This window comes from Antedon mediterranea, chromosome 3 (genome assembly GCF_964355755.1).
Source record: "Antedon mediterranea chromosome 3, ecAntMedi1.1, whole genome shotgun sequence".
Taxonomy (NCBI): Eukaryota; Metazoa; Echinodermata; class Crinoidea; order Comatulida; family Antedonidae; genus Antedon; species Antedon mediterranea.
The window spans coordinates 37,685,229-37,706,155 of record NC_092672.1 but is presented as its reverse complement, the minus strand read 5'-3'; the positions used below and the strand labels follow the sequence as shown (position 1 = coordinate 37,706,155).

Here is a 20,927-nt window from a genome sequence, read left to right as displayed (position 1 = left end):
ACTTATATGTATATAATTGAATTTAAATAAACGTGAGAAGAACTCACACAAGACAAAAAAAAAGAATCCAATGGACGCCAACAGGATCTGTTTATTTTGACTTTTTTTTAATAACATGTTTTTTTAATAACATGTTTTTTTAAATGAAAGTTTGTTTTTATGTATCTTGTTGACATAAATAAAAGAAGAGATACTAGATAGCATCGGAAACGGGAACAATAATATAGAGCGTTCTCTATTGGTGTTCAATTGGCGTGCGTTGGTTTTGTAAAGTTACTCCACAGAACTTGCGTTTTCGCTTGTCGAAGTAGTTTCGGTCGACAGAAATCACAAAAAAATCAATAAAAATAGTACTTTTAAAGTTATATGGCTTTTGAAACTGGTTATTAAAGGTATTATTATTTTGCCTTTTATATGTTAACATTTTTATTGCTATATTTTACGATATATAAAGAAAAGTGCTAGGCAATACATGATGACTGCGAGTTAAGGAACCGCGCTCTCTCTGATTCCTATTCGACGCAGGCCGACGACGCTTCCCTTTGAAGCTACCTGGTGTCATATGTAAATGTAGGCCTAGCTAGAAAGCAGAAATGGCCGACGGGCTTAATTTGTTGTCCTACACTATTAGGCCTAGGCTTGCTTTAATTTTGTCTTGGTGTATGTGGTCAGGTAGACCCTGCTAGAAAATAAAAAAATATAGGCCTAGCCTCCTAGTCTATAAGACTATATAGGCCTATAGGCTAAAAAATAATAAGATAAACTTGTCTAAATTTATAAACAATCAATTCACATTTATTCAATTCAAATATAGGCCTAGGCTAGGCCTAGACCTACTTTTTTTAGGCATAGGCCCTAGACTCCTACAGTAACTGGGTCTAAATGTGCTTGTGCAAACTCTTTGGTGTTTTAACTAGACTACAGTAGGCCTAATATAGGCCTAGGCCTAGACCTTGATATCCATTAGTTTGTATTATTCACAGTTTATTATTATGAAAATAATGGAATAATTACTCTGCATGACTCCCAATAATATATAGGCCTAGGCTAGGCCTAATTATATAAGCACACTAAATTTGAAGAAGTGTTCACATTTTTTTATTCAGGACGATTTAGAAACTTTTTGAAGTTTCAAAATTTTCACTTGGAATCATGTCTACCAACTTCTTGGAAAATGAAGCAGAAGTTTCCGAAGAAGAAGATGTAAACAACAGCAGTGACGAAGAGGAATATCCAGGTACATAGTAGTGATGTTGTCATTGTCATTATCACAATCAATTTAATAATAATAATAGATAGATTTATATAGCGCAAATAAACAATGTCTCTATAGCGTGGTTCCCACTAGAACGCAACGCAGCAACATATCGAGATAAAGTGCTGTATTGCGTAATCACAAGTGGGAACCGATGATGCAACAGTGCTGCAAACATGGCAGGTTTGATTTCACGGAGGTGAGGGCAAACGTGCAATTAATATTGTAAGGCAATTTTCTTACGTTGCGTCGCTAGTGGGAACCAAGCTTTAGCGTTCGACAATAAAGAGAAAAAGTGGAAACCAAAAGGAAGAGAACAATAGACAAAAACAACAAGCTAGCACCCAAACCTAGCTAGCACCCAAACACCAAGCTAGCACCCAAACACCAAGCTAGCACCCAAACACCAAGCTAGCACCCAAACACCAAGCTCGCACCCAAACCTAGCTAGCACCCAAACACCAAGCTAGCACCCAAACACCAAGCTAGCACCCAAACCTAGCTAGCACCCAAACACCAAGCTAGCACCCAAACACCAAGCTAGCACCCAAACACCAAGCTAGCACCCAAACACCAAGCTAGCACCCAAACACCAAGCTAGCACCCAAACACCAAGCTAGCACCCAAACCTAGCTAGCACCCAAACACCAAGCTAGCACCCAAACACCAAGCTAGCACCCAAACCTAGCTAGCACCCAAACCTAGCTACTGTAGCACCCAAACCTAGCTAACACCCAAACCTAGCTAACACCCAAACCTCCAAGCTAGCACCCAAACCTCCAAGCAGGATTCATTTAGCTGACCATCACTTGCATCATTTAAGAAATTAAATTAATTCAGTAAGCAATACTAATTCAAGTAATTCAAATTCTGTTGGCCACCATAAAAACCTATTTTTTTTTTAAATAATACCCTTTTTTCACTTGATTTTAAAAGTTCTTATTTTTTTACTTTTCACAGAAGACGGAAATGAAGATATTGCTGATCTCATCAATGATGATGTGGAGGAGGAAGTGACATCAGATTCAGATGAGGAGATTGGTCGAAGGAAAAGAGATCGCAGAGGTAGTTCATCTCATTCAATTTACTGGCATATTAGTACAGCGCATGCAATATTGTTATCTCAGTCAGCATTCTGTATATAGGCTTTAGAAGAGTAAGGAAAGAATATTAGCTAAATTGCCACTAATGTACTATCATATTTTTTTTCAGAACTAGACGATCGGTTAGAGGATGAAGATTATGATTTGATTGAGGAAAACCTGGGTGTAAAAGTAGCCAGAGTAAGTACTGTGTACTAATTGAATCAGATTAATTATTAATACATCAAATATGGCTGCAAAATTCTAATAAAAAGGAATAATGTGATAAAAATGATGATTAATTATGTTTTTAACATTCAATTTTCACAAATTGCCACTTGAGTATATACAATTCCTGGTTGGTTCATGTTGTTGTCATCTTATCTTAAATCATGTTATTTTCTTGCTTTCTAGAAAAAGTTCAGGCGTTTACGACAAATTTCTGATGAAGAAGAGAGTGACGAGGAAGCGGGTGGAACAGAAGACCATCATCAATTTACGGAACGAGATGCTATCGCTCGTGAAATATTTCAGAGGGAAGGAGACGAGGATGAAGATGAGGTAGATTTCCAATTTTATTTAAATAAATTTTAAAACTAAACAGTTATGCCCATAAGCCCTATCCTAACATGAAAGACCAGAGGGTGGCACATACTTGTGTACGTATTTTACTTTCAAAATTAAAATATTGTCTATAATTTTATCAGATTGAGGAGGATGAACGTGAAGTTGAGCAGTTACCAGCAGGAGATGCAATTGATATGTCAGAGGAGGAGTCTGGTGAGTGCCAATGCTTTGTTGACACATACACCTAAAGCTCTGTCTACACTATCAAACTTTATGTGTCCAAAAAATATGATGGACATGATGATGTCATATCACTACCATATTTGGGCATATCACAGCTTAAGCTATTAATAAGGGTTTTATCTTTCCTTTATTGCATTGTAAACTCACATAGTTCAGCATGTTGATACAAGCTGCATGCTCAGCAAATTTACAACATAACTATAATGACAATGACATTTTTAAAATAAAGATTGTTTGTTTTGAGGTTCAGACCTAAAGCCAATATAGTAATTTCCACACACATTTTATTATTATTTATAAAAAATGTATTTACTGTGTTATATTTATTATTTTTGTGTGAAATAAATCTGAAACTGAACTGATTTAAAAAAAATGTATACCTACTTCTTTTTCCACATGTCTTAAATTAGAACTCAATTACACAATCTGTTTCACTTTCTCTTAGATGTGGATGATTTTATTGTTGATGATGAAGGACGACCAATAGCAACTAAGAAAAAGAAGAAAAAAGGACAAAAAACTATCAAGGATTCGTAAGATATTTCTTCTTCCATTTAGGAGCAAACTTCACAGTTGAAGGCTACTGCTCCACTTTTTTTTAATACAGTGTGTGGTGCATATAATTTGTTTTTTAATTATTATTATTTGTATAATATGAGAAAGAAGGAGAAGATAATTCATGATATGATTGTTTATGTGCTGTTACCAACGCTACTTTCACTAATGTGTCATATTTTTTATCAGAGCCTTGCAAGAAGCTCAAGATATTTTTGGATTAGAATTTGATTTTGATGAATTTGATACGATGGACGACCAGTATGACGAAGAGGAAGAAGACGAGGTGAGTTTTCTTTTATCATATTATTATTATTATTTTTCTCTATACTGGGTAGCCTCTTCAGTAAAAGACTGTTTTCCCAGAGAGCCCAATTATGATAAGTGGCTGTGTGTGATAATGGCTATGTATATACTAGTACACCGGGGTAACCCCCTACTCGTCTCGAAACATGTACTAGGTTCTTTAGTGCACATGAGCTAGATGTATGCACTGGACCTACGGTTTATAGTTCTTATCCAAGAATACTTGTTTTACCACCAGAACCATGGAGCTAGTGGCCTCGAACCCTTGCCGATGTTATGGCTCTGTAATCATATATTACATTTTCATAAATAATGAATAAACGATAATTGTTGTCATAAATAATTAATTATAGTGCATTTAACTGGTGTCTTAAGTTAAAAGTGTTTCCTTTTGATTTATGCTTAGTATGAAGTGGAAGATGATGAAGAGGTTGATGCGGAGGGCTTACCACGAGCCAAACGACCTGGAAAGAAGCGTGCTACAAAGAAAAGTATTTATGAGGTTAGTATCATGTCACGATGCATTCTTAATTTTTACAACCACATCATTAAAGTTATTAAAGAAAGTGTTGATGGCTTTCTGCCAAGAAATGCAATAAACCAGAAAATGTGTAAAGCTCTGTCAAACTAAAAGAAAAAAAAAGTGTGATGTGCCCAAATATGGTAGTGATCAAATTTGTTGTCACATAATGTTTGATAGTGTAGAAAAGGCTGTACCATCTGGATATTGTCTGTCTTATTTATTCTCTCAGCTGAATTTGAAAAACAGAAATAAAACTAAATGACAAAAAAAGAATTATTTTATTCAATAATAATTTTTGTTTTTAAAGGTGTTTGAGCCCAGTGATCTGGAACGAGGGCATTTCACGGACTTGGATCAAGAAATAAGGACAGCTGATGTTCCAGAGAGATTCAAGGTAGGTCCTCTGAATACATATACCTCAGATAGTAATGTGATAAAGAAAACAAGAAGTGTTTTAAAAAATACTGTTTTTTCATTTCACATATATTATTTATTAATTATGTTTTATTTTGTGTAGCTTCGTGGAGTTCCAGTAACAGAAGCTAAAGACATGGAACTTGATATTGAGGCTGACTGGATTTATCGACAAGCATTTAACACGCCACCAGTATCACGTCAAGTATGTACTTACTATCACTGTTAATTTATTTGTAGGCCTCAAATTCAATACTGTGATTCATTATTAACTTTATTGCACAATAAAAATACCATTACATATTATTGCCCAGCAGCCAAATACCATTACATATAGTTGCCCAGCAGCCAAATACCATTACATATAGTTGCCCAGCAGCCAAATACCATTACATATAGTGGCCCAACAGCCAAATACCATTACATATAGTGGCCCAACAGCCAAATACCATTACATATAGTGGCCCAACAGCCAAATACCATTACATATAGTGGCCCAACAGCCAAATACCATTACATATAGTGGCCCAACAGCCAAATACCATTACATATAGTGGCCCAACCGCCAAATACCATTACATATAGTGGCCCAGCAGCCAAATTGCATGTAACATTACAACATTCTTTTTAAATCTATCAGTACAAACTGAAAATCACAGTACAAATTGCATGTAACATTACAACATTCTTTTTTAAATGATCAGTACAAACTGAAAATCACAGTACAAATTGCATGTAACATTACAACATTCTTTTTTAAATGATCAGTACAAACTGAAAATCACAGTACAAATTGCATGTAACATTACAACATTTCTTTTTTAATGATCAGTACAAACTGAAAATCACAGTACAAATTGCATGTAACATTACAACATTCTTTTTTAAATGATCAGTACAAACTGAAAATCACAGTACAAATTGCATGTAACATTACAACATTCTTTTTTAAATGATCAGTACAAACTGAAAATCACAGTACAAATTGCATGTAACATTACAACATTTCTTTTTTAATGATCAGTACAAACTGAAAATCACAGTACAAATTGCATGTAACATTACAACATTCTTTTTTAATGATCAGTACAAACTGAAAATCACAGTACAAATTGCATGTAACATTACAACATTCTTTTTTAATGATCAGTACAAACTGAAAATCACAGTACAAATTGCATGTAACATTACAACATTCTTTTTTAAATGATCAGTACAAACTGAAAATCACAGTACAAATTGCATGTAACATTACAACATTCTTTTTTAAATGATCAGTACAAACTGAAAATCACAGTACAAATTGCATGTAACATTACAACATTCTTTTTAAATGATCAGTACAAACTGAAAATCACAGTACAAATTGCATGTAACATTACAACATTCTTTTTAAATGATCAGTACAAACTGAAAATCACAGTACAAATTGCATGTAACATTACAACATTCTTTTTTAATGATCAGTACAAACTGAAAATCACAGTACAAATTGCATGTAACATTACAACATTCTTTTTTAATGATCAGTACAAACTGAAGATCACAGTACAAATTGCATGTAACATTACAACATTCTTTTTTAATGATCAGTACAAACTGAATATCACAGTACAAATTGCATGTAACATTACAACATTCTTTTTTAAATGATCAGTACAAACTGAAAATCACAGTACAAATTGAAAAAAAAGAAGATACATATATAAAAACAAATATTTGAAAATAAAAAATAGTTTAAAATCGATGGTTACAAAAAATTGACACATGAACAGACCGAAGCAGCTCTGATGAGGGCTATAGGAGAGAATGGTGGCCCACTGCCCAAATCAACTAAGCAGCTCTGATGAGGGCTACAGGAGAGAATGATGGCCCACTGCCCCAAATCAACTAAGCAGCTCTGATGAGGGCTATAGGAGAGAATGGTGGCCCACTGCCCCAAATCAACTAAGCAGCTCTGATGAGGGCTATAGGAGAGAATGGTGGCCCACTGCCCCAAATCAACTAAGCAGCTCTGATGAGGGCTATAGGAGAGAATGGTGGCCCACTGCCCAAATCAACTAAGCAGCTCTGATGAGGGCTATAGGAGAGAATGGTGGCCCACTGCCCAAATCAACTAAGCAGCTCTGATGAGGGCTATAGGAGAGAATGGTGGCCCACTGCCCCAAATCAACTAAGCAGCTCTGATGAGGGCTATAGGAGAGAATGGTGGCCCACTGCCCCAAATCAACTAAGCAGCTCTGATTAGGGCTATAGGAGAGAATGGTGGCCCACTGCCCAAAACAACTAAGCAGCTCTGATGAGGGCTATAGGAGAGAATGGTGGCCCACTGCCCCAAATCAACTAAGCAGCTCTGATGAGGGCTATATGAGAGAATGGTGGCCCACTGCCCCAAATCAACTAAGCAGCTCTGATGAGGGCTATAGGAGAGAATGGTGGCCCACTGCCCCAAATCAACTAAGCAGCTCTGATGAGGGCTATAGGAGAGAATGGTGGCCCACTGCCCCAAATCAACTAAGCAGCTCTGATGAGGGCTATAGGAGAGAATGGTGGCCCACTGCCCAAAACAACTAAGCAGCTCTGATGAGGGCTATAGGAGAGAATGGTGGCCCACTGCCCCAAATCAACTAAGCAGCTCTGATTAGGGCTATAGGAGAGAATGGTGGCCCACTGCCCAAAACAACTAAGCAGCTCTGATGAGGGCTATAGGAGAGAATGGTGGCCCACTGCCCCAAATCAACTAAGCAGCTCTGATTAGGGCTATAGGAGAGAATGGTGGCCCACTGCCCAAAACAACTAAGCAATTCTTAATCATAATGGTTGAAGTTAAGTTAGTAGAAATAAATATAAATGTGAAATATACTGCAATAGATGAAATCTCAACTGTTAAATAGAAAAAGAATAATTTTTATAAATAATAATTTTCTTACAGGATTTTGCCGATGGACCTGATAGTCATGGTCATTTTAAATCGAAACCACGAAGCACAATTGGCAAGATCAAGGAGGCCCTCAACTTCATTCGCAATGAGCATTTAGAAGTTCCATTTATTGCGTTTTATCGTAAAGAATATGTGGAACCAGAGTTGAATTTCAACGATCTTTACAAGATATTTCAATGGGACGAAAAGGTATGTGTACTAAATTATAAATATTGTTATTGTTATTATATAACATGCCAATATTTATAATATTGTATTGTAAACTTGTACTAATTGTTAGCAGGCTTGATTAGCTATTTGTCATGTACTATATAGATTATAAAAATATGTCACAAGGGACATTATTATGGTTTTAAATCTCTTTTTTTGTTATATACAATGATAACATTCACAGTCTGAAAACACAATAAATGTTAATTATTTTATATAAATGTTAATACTCCATGCAGTGGTGTCAACTGAGGACAAGGAAGTTCAATTTAAGAAAGTTATTTGAGAGAATGCAGACTTACCAGTTTGAGCAAATCCAGAAAGCTGGTGATGATGTTTTACCCGATAGTTTCAGAGCTTTGAGTGACACAGACCTTGAAAGGTGAGATCATCAAGAAATAAGTACATGCTTGAATAAGAATTCAGTTACATAAGCTTGGTACTGGATATAACTTATAGTCTCAAATAAGAGCCATTAGTTTAATACTGACATGATAAACTAACTTTACCTGATAAGTTGTGTTTCTATTGTAGAAAGTTACTGGCATTGATGTTACTGCGTAGCCTACTTATCTTTATTTTTTTCCTATATTTTTAGATTGGACACTATACAGACAATAGAGGAGCTAAAGGATGTGTATTCTCACTTTCTGCTCTACTACGGACGTGATCTTACCAAAATGCATAATGCAACCAAGAAAGAAACTAGGAAAGTCATCCGCAAAGTTTTACGTAAGAAGGAAAAGATAAAAGATCCTGATGATGACGACGATGATGATGATGACGACGATGAGGACAAAGACGAGGAGGATGAATGGGAAGAGGTGGAAGAAGAAGTAGAAGAGGAGATAGAAGATGAAGCAGGAACTAGTTACTATCTTAAACAAGCCACTAGGAAATCTATGTATAGCACATGTCAGAATGCTGGCCTAGGTAAGCATACAATCAAATGGAAAATATACTAAGTTACTAAGAGAATTAAAGCCAGCATAAATTTCCAGCTAGCTCAGTAAATTTTGAAATTTATAATGCAAAAGATAGGACATTTTGTTTCGCAAGTTTTTAAGGCTCTACCACCTTCCCTTTCCCATTCCCTATTTCAAAGTCCTAGCTCCTCCACTGAAAAAGCAATGTGTTAATCTTTACTTAACTTTTGTACAATTGTTTTGTTTGCAGATGGCCTTGCAAAGAAGTTTGGTCTAACACCTGAACAATTTGGTGAGAATCTTCGAGATAATTACCAACGAAACGATACAGATCAACATCCTATTGAACCGCTAGAGGCAGCTAAGGATTATCTCAGCACGTATGTATTATATATATGTAAAATTATATAAACACATTAGGCAAAGAACATTAATTCTAAACCACCCAGTGATATACTGAAATTTAATTAATAAATTTGAAACGATAAGATGAGGAAATCTGTGAGAATGAGAACAAGTCGTCCCAACCAATATTCGAACCCGGAACCTGCTGCTTGATATGTAAATAGCCTAACAGGACGCATTACATTGTCTAAATCATTCAACTAAACTAACATAGTGTTATGATTCTAATTTGCATTTTAAGAGGCTATAGCTCTCCTAAATAATATGTATTGGTTTTCAGGAGATTTACAGAAGAAGAATCTTTGTTAAAAGCGACCCGTTACATGGTGGCGCTACAACTGTCCCATGATCCATTGGTGCGACAGACAGTTAGGGAGACCTACTACGAAAGGGCCAAAATATGTGTCAAACCAACAAGAAAAGGTCAAAAGGTACAGTAGTTGTAAATCTTATGCATTATATTCACTTTATGTGTGGTAAAAATAAAACAAACTTTTAAAGTTTGATTTCTACTTGGACGCACCACCCTACAAGGACGTAAGCGCAACGCAAGTAATTTTGATTTATCAACCTAACTGTTGCTTGTGATTGTAGTTGCATTGTATCCAAGTGGGAACCAACCTTAAGGGTCTTCACACCTGTTCCGGCACCGGCAAATACAATCAAACGTAAAATTTATTGAATACGCGACCATGCACACATCGATTGGCGCATAACCGCATGAATCGTCGTGAAAACAAAACATTGACATTTGATTTGCCGCTGTCGGACAGAAACCATGCTGGAACAGATATGGAAAAGACCCTTCATGCATTAGTAGAACATCTGTGTAGTTTGTAATACCTGTAAGTACCTCATTGTAAAACCAGCAGACTTAGGTCGTCTCCAGTTCCCACCATGGTGGATATAATTAATAGGCACCACTAGCTCTTTTTTAGATATGTAATAAGTCAATGTTTTAAGGTTTTTTATTCATGTATGTTTTTAATTGTATGGTACGATATCTAATTTTATTAAGATGTTTCTATCTTTATAGCAATTTTAACTAATTTTTAGTCATTTGTAATACATTTCATTTCAGTCCTTGACTGTCGTTTTGTAATATATTTTTATATACCGAATAAATAAATAAAAAAAATTAAAAAAATATATTCACTGCCAGCTTATTTTATTACCCTTTACTTGATTTCATAGGAGATTGATGAAGCACATCCATGTTTTCCAATGAAGTACTTAAAAGATAAACAAGTTAAAGATTTAAAAGGTGAACAATTTCTGAAGCTGCTGAATGCAGAAAAGGAGAAGCTTTTGACTATGACTATGAACATTGATATGAAAAATACTAGTAGCAGTAGAGGGTAAGTAACAACATACTTTAATAGTAATCTCATAATTGGCTAACCTTAGAAATTAGCATGGGTGGTCAGGTTTCAATCAGACCATTTTTTGAAAGGTCATTTGAATAATAAAATAAATTATTTATGGTATTCCATTCCATTCCAAGTACATAATTTAATAGTAATTTCATACTGGTGATTACTTGTGAAAGGAGAATGAATCATTTATGGTATTCCCATTAACCCCCCCACAATGTTATCAAAATACATCTAATAATCATCATAAATTACAAAAGTGCAACCTGAAACATTACAAGAATAGATGTTTTTTATTTACTTGCATTTCATTCTAGTTACTACACAAATATAAAAATATTTTGACACTCTTTTTCTTTAGGTTCCAGACGTACTTTGAGGAAATCAAGCAACTTTACTATCGTGATGAGTACAGTAACGTGGTCCAAGCGTGGAATAAAGAGCGAGTGGCCGCCCTCGAGTTGGCGCTCAACATGCTCTATCCCGTCTTTGAAAAAGAACTACGCATTAAACTTCTTAATGAATGCAAAGAATGTATTTTACGAGTAAGTTATTTTCCAAGGGTATTTACAGTTTATATTTATTTTTGGTTTTGATTTTTAAAGAAATTCAGTAAAACTTTATAAAACTGGGAAATTCATTTGGTTGTGGTATACAAAAAAGATTCATAAAATACAAGCACAAGCAGAACACTCGTTATAAAATCTAAAATCTGGTAGTTTGGAATTGGTATAGCATTAACTTTTCTTAAGCTCTGTCTACACTATCAAACTTTATGTGACAAGAAAATGTGATGTGCCCATCTATGGACATGATGATGTCACTACCATATTTGGGTACATCACTACCATATTTGGGCACATCACATTTTTTGTCAAACTAGTGATAATGTAGACAGAGCTTTACTATAAGTTTTATTATTATGATTATTTCTTTTTCTAGATGTGCTCACTAAAAATGTATAATTACCTAAAAGTAGCACCATACCAAGCAGACCAGCAACAAGATGATGAGGATGAGTTTCTGGACATTCCTGGCAAAGTTGGCCTTCGTGTGTTGGGCATTAGTTTCTCCAGTGACATGTAAGTTTAACCATATACAACATTTCAAACAGATACTGCTTGTTTGTACATTTTTATTATAAATATTTTATATTATATTTTTTCAGGGATGTTCCAACATTTGGTGCTCTTCTGGATGGCGAAGGAGAGGTGTCAGATTTTGTCCGTCTACCAAACTTTCTCAAAAGTACCAAAAGTTATTTTAAACGAGATAAGGAGTTAAAGGAAGTAGATATTGAAAAACTTAAGGACTTCTTGTCAAGTAAAAAGCCCCATGTGGTTGGTGTTATGGCAGAGTCCAGGTTAGTTCAAACATCCATTTTGGGATTGCCTTACTTTACAAGTATCTGTTTAATATACTAATCTAAGATAGTTGACTGTACTAATAGGCCAGACCAAGACTGTCCAGTATTAAGATAGTTGACTGTACTAATAGGCCAGACCAAGACTGTCCAGTATTAAGATAGTTGACTGTACTAATAGGCCAGACCAAGACTGTCCAGTATTAAGATAGTTGACTGTACTAATAGGCCAGACCAAGACTGTCCAGTATTAAGATAGGTGACTGTACTAATAGGCCAGACCAAGAATGTCCAGTATTAAGATAGTTGACTGTACTAATAGGCCAGACCAAGACTGTCCAGTATTAAGATAGTTGACTGTACTAATAGGCCAGACCAAGACTGTCCAGTATTGAGATAGGTGACTGTACTAATAGGCCAGACCAAGACTGTCCAGTATTAAGATAGTTGACTGTACTAATAGGCCAGACCAAGACTGTCCAGTATTAAGATAGTTGACTGTACTAATAGGCCAGACCAAGACTGTCCAGTATTAAGATAGTTGACTGTACTAATAGGCCAGACCAAGACTGTCCAGTATTAAGATAGTTGATTGTACTAATAGGCCAGACCAAGACTGTCCAGTATTAAGATAGTTGACTGTACTAATAGGCCAGACCAAGACTGTCCAGTATTAAGATAGTTGACTGTACTAATAGGCCAAACCAAGACTGTCCAGTATTGAGATAGTTGACTGTACTAATAGGCCAGACCAAGACTGTCCAGTATTGAGATAGTTGACTGTACTAATAGGCCAGACCAAGACTGTCCAGTATTAAGATAAATAATAATAATGTACTTATGTCTATAAGTCTATAATCAACACATATTTTAAATCATTGAAATCATAGATGATTTTTGTTTATTTTAATGGTGTTATGATAATGATTGTTGCTTTGCTTTCAAAGTTCACATAAAACTAATTGATTTTGTTTTGTTTTTTAGAAGGTCAATAGGTGTGATCAGAGACATTCAACAATGTATTAGTGAGTTGGAAGCTGAGCAGCAGATAACGCCTATCAATGTGGAACTCATTGAGGATAATGTTGCTATGATTTTTCAGACTTCAAATATTGCAGAGGTATTGTAACAAGTTTTTATCATATCAATTATTATCATCATCTTTGTTGGAATTATTTAATATGTAAGAAGATGTAAGATGACTATACATATTTCTTATCGATTACAGAGTGAATTTCGGCAATACCCTCTCCAACTGCGTCAAGCTATCTCCATAGCACGAAGACTTCAAGATCCTCTGGTGGAGTTTTCTCGTCTTTGCAATGTAGATGAAGAAATCCTGTGTCTGAAACTGCACCCTATGCAGGTTTGTATAGACTTAACTGCATAACTGAAATACATAACTCCAGACAAAAATAACAATGTGTTGATCTGGGCCTCCGTGGTGGATTAAAGTTGAATTGAATGGATAAAAGAAAAATATTGACCTTTATTGCCATTGTTTTTGTCTCATGTTGCAGGAATCACTAGTTAAAGAAACCCTTCTGCAAACACTTTATCAAGAATTTATTTACCGTGTGAACGAGGTTGGAGTGGATGTAAACCGTGCTCTTGAGCATCCTCACACACAGTCATTGATGCAGTTTGTGTGCGGACTGGGCCCAAGAAAAGCAGGAGCAATTATTAAGGTATGCCTACCTAATGCAGAATGCATGTATTCTCTATAAAATACTTTTTTAAATTATATCTACTCATATTATGATTTTATATTTATTTTATTTACTGTTTTAATTTGACAGACATTGAAACAAGAAAACCAAAGGCTTGAGAACCGGACACAGCTTGTGACCACTTGCAATTTGGGTCCCAAAGTATTTATAAATTGTGCTGGTTTTATTAAGATTGATACAGCAAAGATAGGTGAAAGGTAAACATTCAACATATCTATTTTTATATCAGGGGATATGATGTTAAGTCCCCTCTGTTGTGGCTGTTTGTGCCAATAAAATAAATAAATACATTTTTTTTTATAAATTTAACCTCATAAATTAATGTTTACAGTACTGAGGCGTATGTGGAGGTACTCGACAGTACACGTGTACATCCGGAGACATATGATTGGGCACGTAAGATGGCTGTAGATGCGTTGGAGTATGACGAGTCGGCTGTGGACGCCAATCCTGCCGATGCTTTGAATGAAATTCTTGATAATCCTGAGAAGCTACGAGATTTAGATTTGGACGCTTTTGCAGATGAGTTAGAAAGACAGGTAATGAATGTTATGTTTATTACTGGTAACAGTTGTAGTCTTTGTAGCACTTTCAGTACATAGAAACTCGCCTACTATAATGTTATTCTTCCTACCATTTTATATGAATGTCATAAATATTTTTTTTGTTTTGTTTACTAGAATTATGGAAACAAAAGAATTACTTTGTACGATATCCGTGCAGAATTAAACAATCGATACAAGGATTTGAGATCTTTATTTCAAGAAGTGACCCCTGAGGAGCGATTCCAGATGTTGACGAAAGAAACACCGGCCACATTTTATATTGGTGAGCTACCGTTAAAAATGTGTTATTAATCATCCTCTGTTAAACTGGAAACTGAAGAAATTTGAAGAATGTCATTCTTATTTTATGTTTGCAGGAAAATTGGTGCTAGGGAAAGTAATACAAATTGCTCGTCGGCGTCCACGTGGTGAAGAACTTGATAATGCCAACCCAGTGCGTAAAGATGATACTGGTCTGTGGCAGTGTCCATTCTGTTTACAGGATGACTTCCCTGAACTAAGTGAGGTACTTTAGACATTTATTTTTAACAAATATTTGTGCGAAGTATCTACATAAATTATTATTGATTCATACACTACTCTCTCCTTGCACATTTTGCAGTGTCCATGTAATCGGTGTGTTTTTTCTTCATGTTTTAATTTTTTTAATTTAATTTTGTGTAGGTATGGAGTCATTTTGATGGTGGTAACTGCCCAGGTCAAGCAATCGGTGTCAAAGTGCGCCTTGATAATGCGTTGATGGGATTCATTCCAACAAAAGCAATTAGTGATAAACATGTTAAAAACCCAGAAGATAGAGTGAAGGTAGGTTTAACAAAAGTACCATTTGTCTTTTAATTAGTATTTAAAGCAATCCTTTTTCTATTTAAAGATATTGCTTAATATATAACTTTATTGTTTTTTCAAAGGTGAACATGACCTTACATTGTAGAGTGACTAAGATAGATGTTGACAGGTTTAATGTAGATCTAACAAGCAGAAGCTCAGACCTCCAGGATAGCAAAGGAGAATGGGCGCCACAGAAAGATGTTTACTATGATCATGATGCAGCAGATGAGGCCATTAAGAAAGAGGACAGTAAAAAGAAAGCTAACCAATCAAGTGAGTTTACAGTTTTGTAATGAATTGGTTGCTCCACCAAATACAGGAAAACTAAATATGTAGAATATAATCTGGTATTTTTCCACACTTGTCATCATCAAATTACATTTAGAAACATATACAGAGGAGCTAGCTACAAACGCTGAATAACGTCCGTTTTCAATATTTGTTCTTCACAGCTTATATCAAGCGGGTTATTGTTCATCCGTCATTCTACAACATTACGTTCAAACAGGCAGAGAAACTGCTGGTGGATATGGACCAAGGAGAGGCTATTATTAGGCCAAGTAGCAAGGTAAACCAACCACTCCCAGCTCTCCAAAAATCAATTTGTTTAAACTTGCTTCTTTTTTTTCAATTTATTTAATTGTCTAGTATGTGAAATTGGTATGCAACTACTAAATAATAGTACTGTACTTATTATATGATAGAATATGCAAAGTATCATCGGTTGTGAGAGAGTTGTTTATCCACAATTTGTTTTTTGTTCTTTTAAAGGGTTCGGATCATTTGACGGTGACATGGAAAGTAGAGGAAGGAATTTACCAACATATTGATGTCCGAGAAGAAGGAAAAGAAAATGCCTTCAGTCTTGGTCAGTCATTGTGGATTAATGAAGAGGTGAGTGTGAATCAGAAAGTAAAAATTAAGCACCCGTTTTCCATACTGTATCATAGGACAATTCTGTAATACAGAATCACATGTGTTTCACACAGTATAGAGCATAATGTAATCATTAACCCAACAGGTAGAACAATGTGAAACACATAGATGATTTGTTACTCCTTTTTCCTATGATACTGTGCAAATATTGTCTGATGTGTAGATAACAGCACTGAGAATCAAGTAGCAAGCACTCTGGTGAAAATTATTTTGGCTACCATTATGCAACACATTTTTTTTAAAACTTTAAACAATTTTTGTTCTTTTTCCAGCCATTTGAAGATCTTGATGAAATCATTGCTCGCCACATTCAGCCAATGGCATCTTTTGCTCGTGATGTTTTAATGCACAAATGTTTCATTGCTGCGAATGGTGGTAAACGTGATGTCCTCTATAAACTTTTAGAAAAAGAAAAAAACAAAACTCCATCCCGGATACCCTACTTCTTAAGTTTCTCCAAGGAATTTCCCGGAAAGTTAGCCTTGGCGTACCAGCCCCGATTAAAGCCAAGAATGGAATACGTATCCCTAATGCCAGACGGTTATCGCTATCGGCAACAAATACATAGTTCACTCAATGCTTTACTTCGCTGGTTCAAGGAACATTTCAGGGATCCCATACCAGGTAGGTAGTCGCAATCTTGCCTATTTTTACAATTTATTTATTAAACATTCGGCGTGCACCAAATATTGCACCTTTTCAACTGAACACTATTGACATCAAAAGTAATTTCTCAAAAGCAATCTTCACTTTAAATTAATATTTTTGCAGATGACCTTAACCAACGTACGCGATAACCACAGATTGTGATTGTACGTTATAGATACAGATAGAGTCCCAAAGCCAAGGTTCCAACACAGAACTTTACTGGGTTGAGAGAAATGTTATGTTTCCAGCAAAATAACTACAATATTATATGAAAGATAATATTGTGTAATTATTTTTTTAATACTTTTTTAGGAATGAACCCAACACCTCGTTCTCATCAGCGAACTCCTGCAAACGAAGGCACTCCAGCTGCATTTAACCTTGCCAGTAAGTACCTTTCATCCGTACAGTTTATATTTAATAGTTGGTATTATAACTAAATTAATTCTGGTCATTTGAGTGGACGATTGTGGGTCACATGGCGTGCAATAGTACATACTATTCCATGATCCAGCTGCATTTAACCTTGCCAGTAAGTTCCTTTCCTCCATACAGTTTACATTCATTATTTGAATACTATATACTATGCTTTATATGGCAGTGCTGCATGTAAAGTAACCCTGCACAATTTTTATATTGACTATTTTTATTTTTTATGCTGACCCATTCATAACAGTGTGACATGCTATGTTATAGTCATCTTAAAAACGCTAATCGTCATTAGACATTGCACGTCTCACTTGTGTTCGTTTTTGAGCAAGCATGTGTATAGGTCTGCATGTGTATAGGTCTGCATGTGTATAGGTCTGCATGTGTATAGGTCTGCATGTGAAAAGTTTCCTCTTTGATGTTTGCCATCCATGTTGTTTTCAGTCTTCTAACTGTTATAGTAATTTTTTATTAACAACATTTGTATTTATAATAAAACTTTGTACATTTACTTTCAGGTGTTGATACTGCTCTTCTCCAGAAAGCTGTCAGCTCATTCCCAAGTGGGATGTTTGCAATGGGTGTCACGCCAGGGGCGACGCCCAGACAAACACCCCGACACACCCCACGTCAGACCCCACGACAAACTCCACAGATTAGAACTGGTGCCTCATATGGTGGTTTTGGTGGTATCTCACAAATGAATGTAAGAATTGGCATTGTTTATGTCATTGTATTTCAATAAGGATTTAGCCAATTTATTTCTTTGTTTCGCTCCTCACAAAGTTTATCTCATTGAATCTCAGAGGCCATGGCTATATGTGTTCTTAACTATTTTTTTCCTTTTTTTTAGCCATATGCAACTCCACAATTAATGACACCCTCCTACCAGATGACACCCAGACAGGGACCAGGCATGACCCCACGGCAGACAGCTGGAGGAATGACTCCCCGCCAGACAGCTGGAGGAATGACTCCCCGCCAGACAGCTGGAGGAATGACTCCCCGACACACAGCAGGAGGAATGACTCCCCGCCAGACAGCTGGAGGAATGACTCCTCGGCAGGGACCTGGCATGACTCCAAGACAGGGACCTGGTATGACTCCAAGACAGGGACCTGGGATGACCCCAAGACAGGGACCTGGTATGACTCCACGACAGGGACCTGGTATGACTCCACGACAGGGACCTGGGATGACCCCACGACAGACACCACGTTATCAAGCAACACCAAGACAAAGCTGGGGCTCCTCATCAAGTCAAAGTGGGAACAGGCAGTCCTCCCGGCAAACACCAAGGTATGTTAATTTATATTTATTTTAATCTAAAGCTCTGTCTACACTATCAAACTAGTTGGACAAAAAAAGTTTGATGTGCCCAAATATGGTAATGATATGCTTAAATATGGTAGTGATATGACCTCATCATGTCCATATATAGGCACATCACATTTTTTTGTCATATATAAAGTTTGATTGTGTAGACAAGGCTTAAAAAAATGTTAAGTGATAAGAAAAGGAGAAGTCTTCATCTGTTATAAGTTACATTAATTGCTTAGGATATAGTAAAACTTATTTCATTTTTCTATTACTAGGCCTTCCGCAACACCAGCTACAGATTGGGCTGAAGCTGCAGCCAAGTGGGCAAAGACAAGACAGAACAAATCTAATCCTAGCCCTAGAACACAGCCTAGCCCAGCCTATGTACCAAGTCCTATGTCGCTATCAACACCAGCCCTAGGTGGGGATTCAACACCTCTAATTGATGAACATTGATAAATGAAATCTTGAAGGAGATCAGTGTAAGCTTGTATATTGAAAGAGACATAGTGTTTTGTTAGGTGGAGACGAACATAAAGACAGCTGGGAATGAATCTGTTTTGTCAAATTTTAAACAAAACAATGATTTTGATGAAATTAACTGACAAAATCATCATGTTGTACATTGCAAGAGGAGCAGGTGGTCTTCCATAATTATGACGTGTCACTCTCAGTGTTCCTGGATATTCAAATTACTGTATAAGACCCGAGTATAGACCCATGGGCCTACTTATGAAATTTGGCACGATGATCGGAGCATTAAGAATCACCAAATTCTTGTGTCTGAGTTTGGAGTGGGATTTAATATTTTTGTATTAATACATAATGTATTAAAACATTGCAGGGTCAGCAAATCTGTTCCAAGGAAAAACTAAAACTGTCATATGATTTTAATCGCAAACTTCTTGGAAGATAATTACTTGATGGGTCAATTTTATAATGCTACTTTTTTTTACACAATTATTTGATATTTGTTTGTGTATATTTTGTATTATTTATCAATAAATAATTCACTTTTTCGTATGACGTTATTCAATATTCAAATTAGTGCCACTGAATATTCATAAAATGGGCGGATGAAAATGAATGTATGCTTTTATCATTTTATTAATAATGAATCATGCTATTTTTTATACCAACCTCTCGCTGTAATTAAGTGTTAGATTAAATAATACTACCATTTATTTTATATAGTTGTGCTTATAATTGTAAGTTATGTACTAAGTATAGAATATTTAGGATAGGAAGATTGACTGATTACAAAACAAGTTGAGAAAGAACAGATAGCGTACATTTAATGTGGCAGGCTCTACTACAGTATTCATGAAGAATAGTGTAAAATCGTTTCATGACGTATAGGGTAAAATAATCGTATCTATACCACAACCCACCAAGTCTGTTTAACAGAAAGCATTTTTAATGTCAAGTTTGGTTCAATTTAGTGACCTTTCGTTTCATGGCACCCTACGCAACCACGCAATCGAAAAATCATTCTGCCTACGGTACGCTCATATGAGTATGCAACATCTTACCAACATTTTTATATAAATATTTATATATTTGTAAGCACTGTAATATGAGCATGATGCTAAAACAAAAAACTTAGTCTTGCTTCTCAAGTCTGGTACCAAAAACCATTTTTATGATTCCACTTATTAAATGTTGTGCTTAAATCAGTGATGTGTTTATAATAATAGTAATTTACTTCGGTTTTATTTCTATTATAATTTTTTTTTTCGATTTTAAAGTATGTGTTTAAAAAACATTTATTTACAAAATCGAGAATAAAAGGAAGGAAAATCATGTGTTTTATTTTTTATTAATATTTCTTGTATTTGGGAAATACAATAGAAACAGATAACATATATATAATATAATATATGTATGTACAGCAGGAAGAGGCTTGGCCGGGCTAGGCACATAGAAAATGAATCGAGTCATCCAGACCAACAGGATTGTAATTTAAAAGGAATATTAATGGTGAATATGAAATCATTCTTCTTTTCTCATCAAACACCACACTATTGTTGTAGATTAGAACTCACCTTTTGTTTATTGAGTAGTAAAATAATTATAAACTTTTAATAATACTAGTCACAATAAATTAATATTAATTTATTTAAAGGTGTTGGATCTCACGGTATCATACTGTTTTAATTACAGCTAGGTGTCTATATATTTATGTTCTTTCACATAGGCCAAGACGAAGATCTAAGCAAGATTAATTATACTGTAATATAATTTTATGAACAGGTGACAAGTTCACTCAGCTCTGATTTTATAGCTTTTCATGTTGGAAATTTCCTC

General features: G+C 35.5%; 1 protein-coding gene across 1 annotated transcript; it reads left to right on the top strand.

The window, feature by feature from the left end:
* The first annotated feature begins 290 nt into the window (after positions 1-290).
* On the top strand, positions 291-20,423 carry LOC140045498 (transcription elongation factor SPT6-like). The gene is made up of 36 exons (XM_072090430.1): positions 291-392; positions 1,107-1,237; positions 2,216-2,320; positions 2,468-2,538; positions 2,752-2,898; positions 3,045-3,117; positions 3,593-3,680; positions 3,892-3,988; positions 4,415-4,510; positions 4,839-4,925; positions 5,049-5,150; positions 7,878-8,075; positions 8,336-8,478; positions 8,695-9,029; positions 9,273-9,402; positions 9,708-9,858; positions 10,622-10,785; positions 11,162-11,345; positions 11,743-11,882; positions 11,969-12,163; positions 13,148-13,283; positions 13,392-13,529; positions 13,684-13,851; positions 13,963-14,090; positions 14,225-14,432; positions 14,574-14,721; positions 14,816-14,964; positions 15,123-15,263; positions 15,368-15,560; positions 15,740-15,855; positions 16,059-16,181; positions 16,496-16,847; positions 17,184-17,258; positions 17,819-18,006; positions 18,154-18,599; positions 18,896-20,423. Exons 2-36 carry the CDS (start codon positions 1,153-1,155, stop codon positions 19,074-19,076), a joined length of 5,481 nt encoding a protein of 1,826 aa, XP_071946531.1. The 5' UTR covers positions 291-392; positions 1,107-1,152; the 3' UTR covers positions 19,077-20,423.
* Positions 20,424-20,927: the final 504 nt, after the last annotated feature.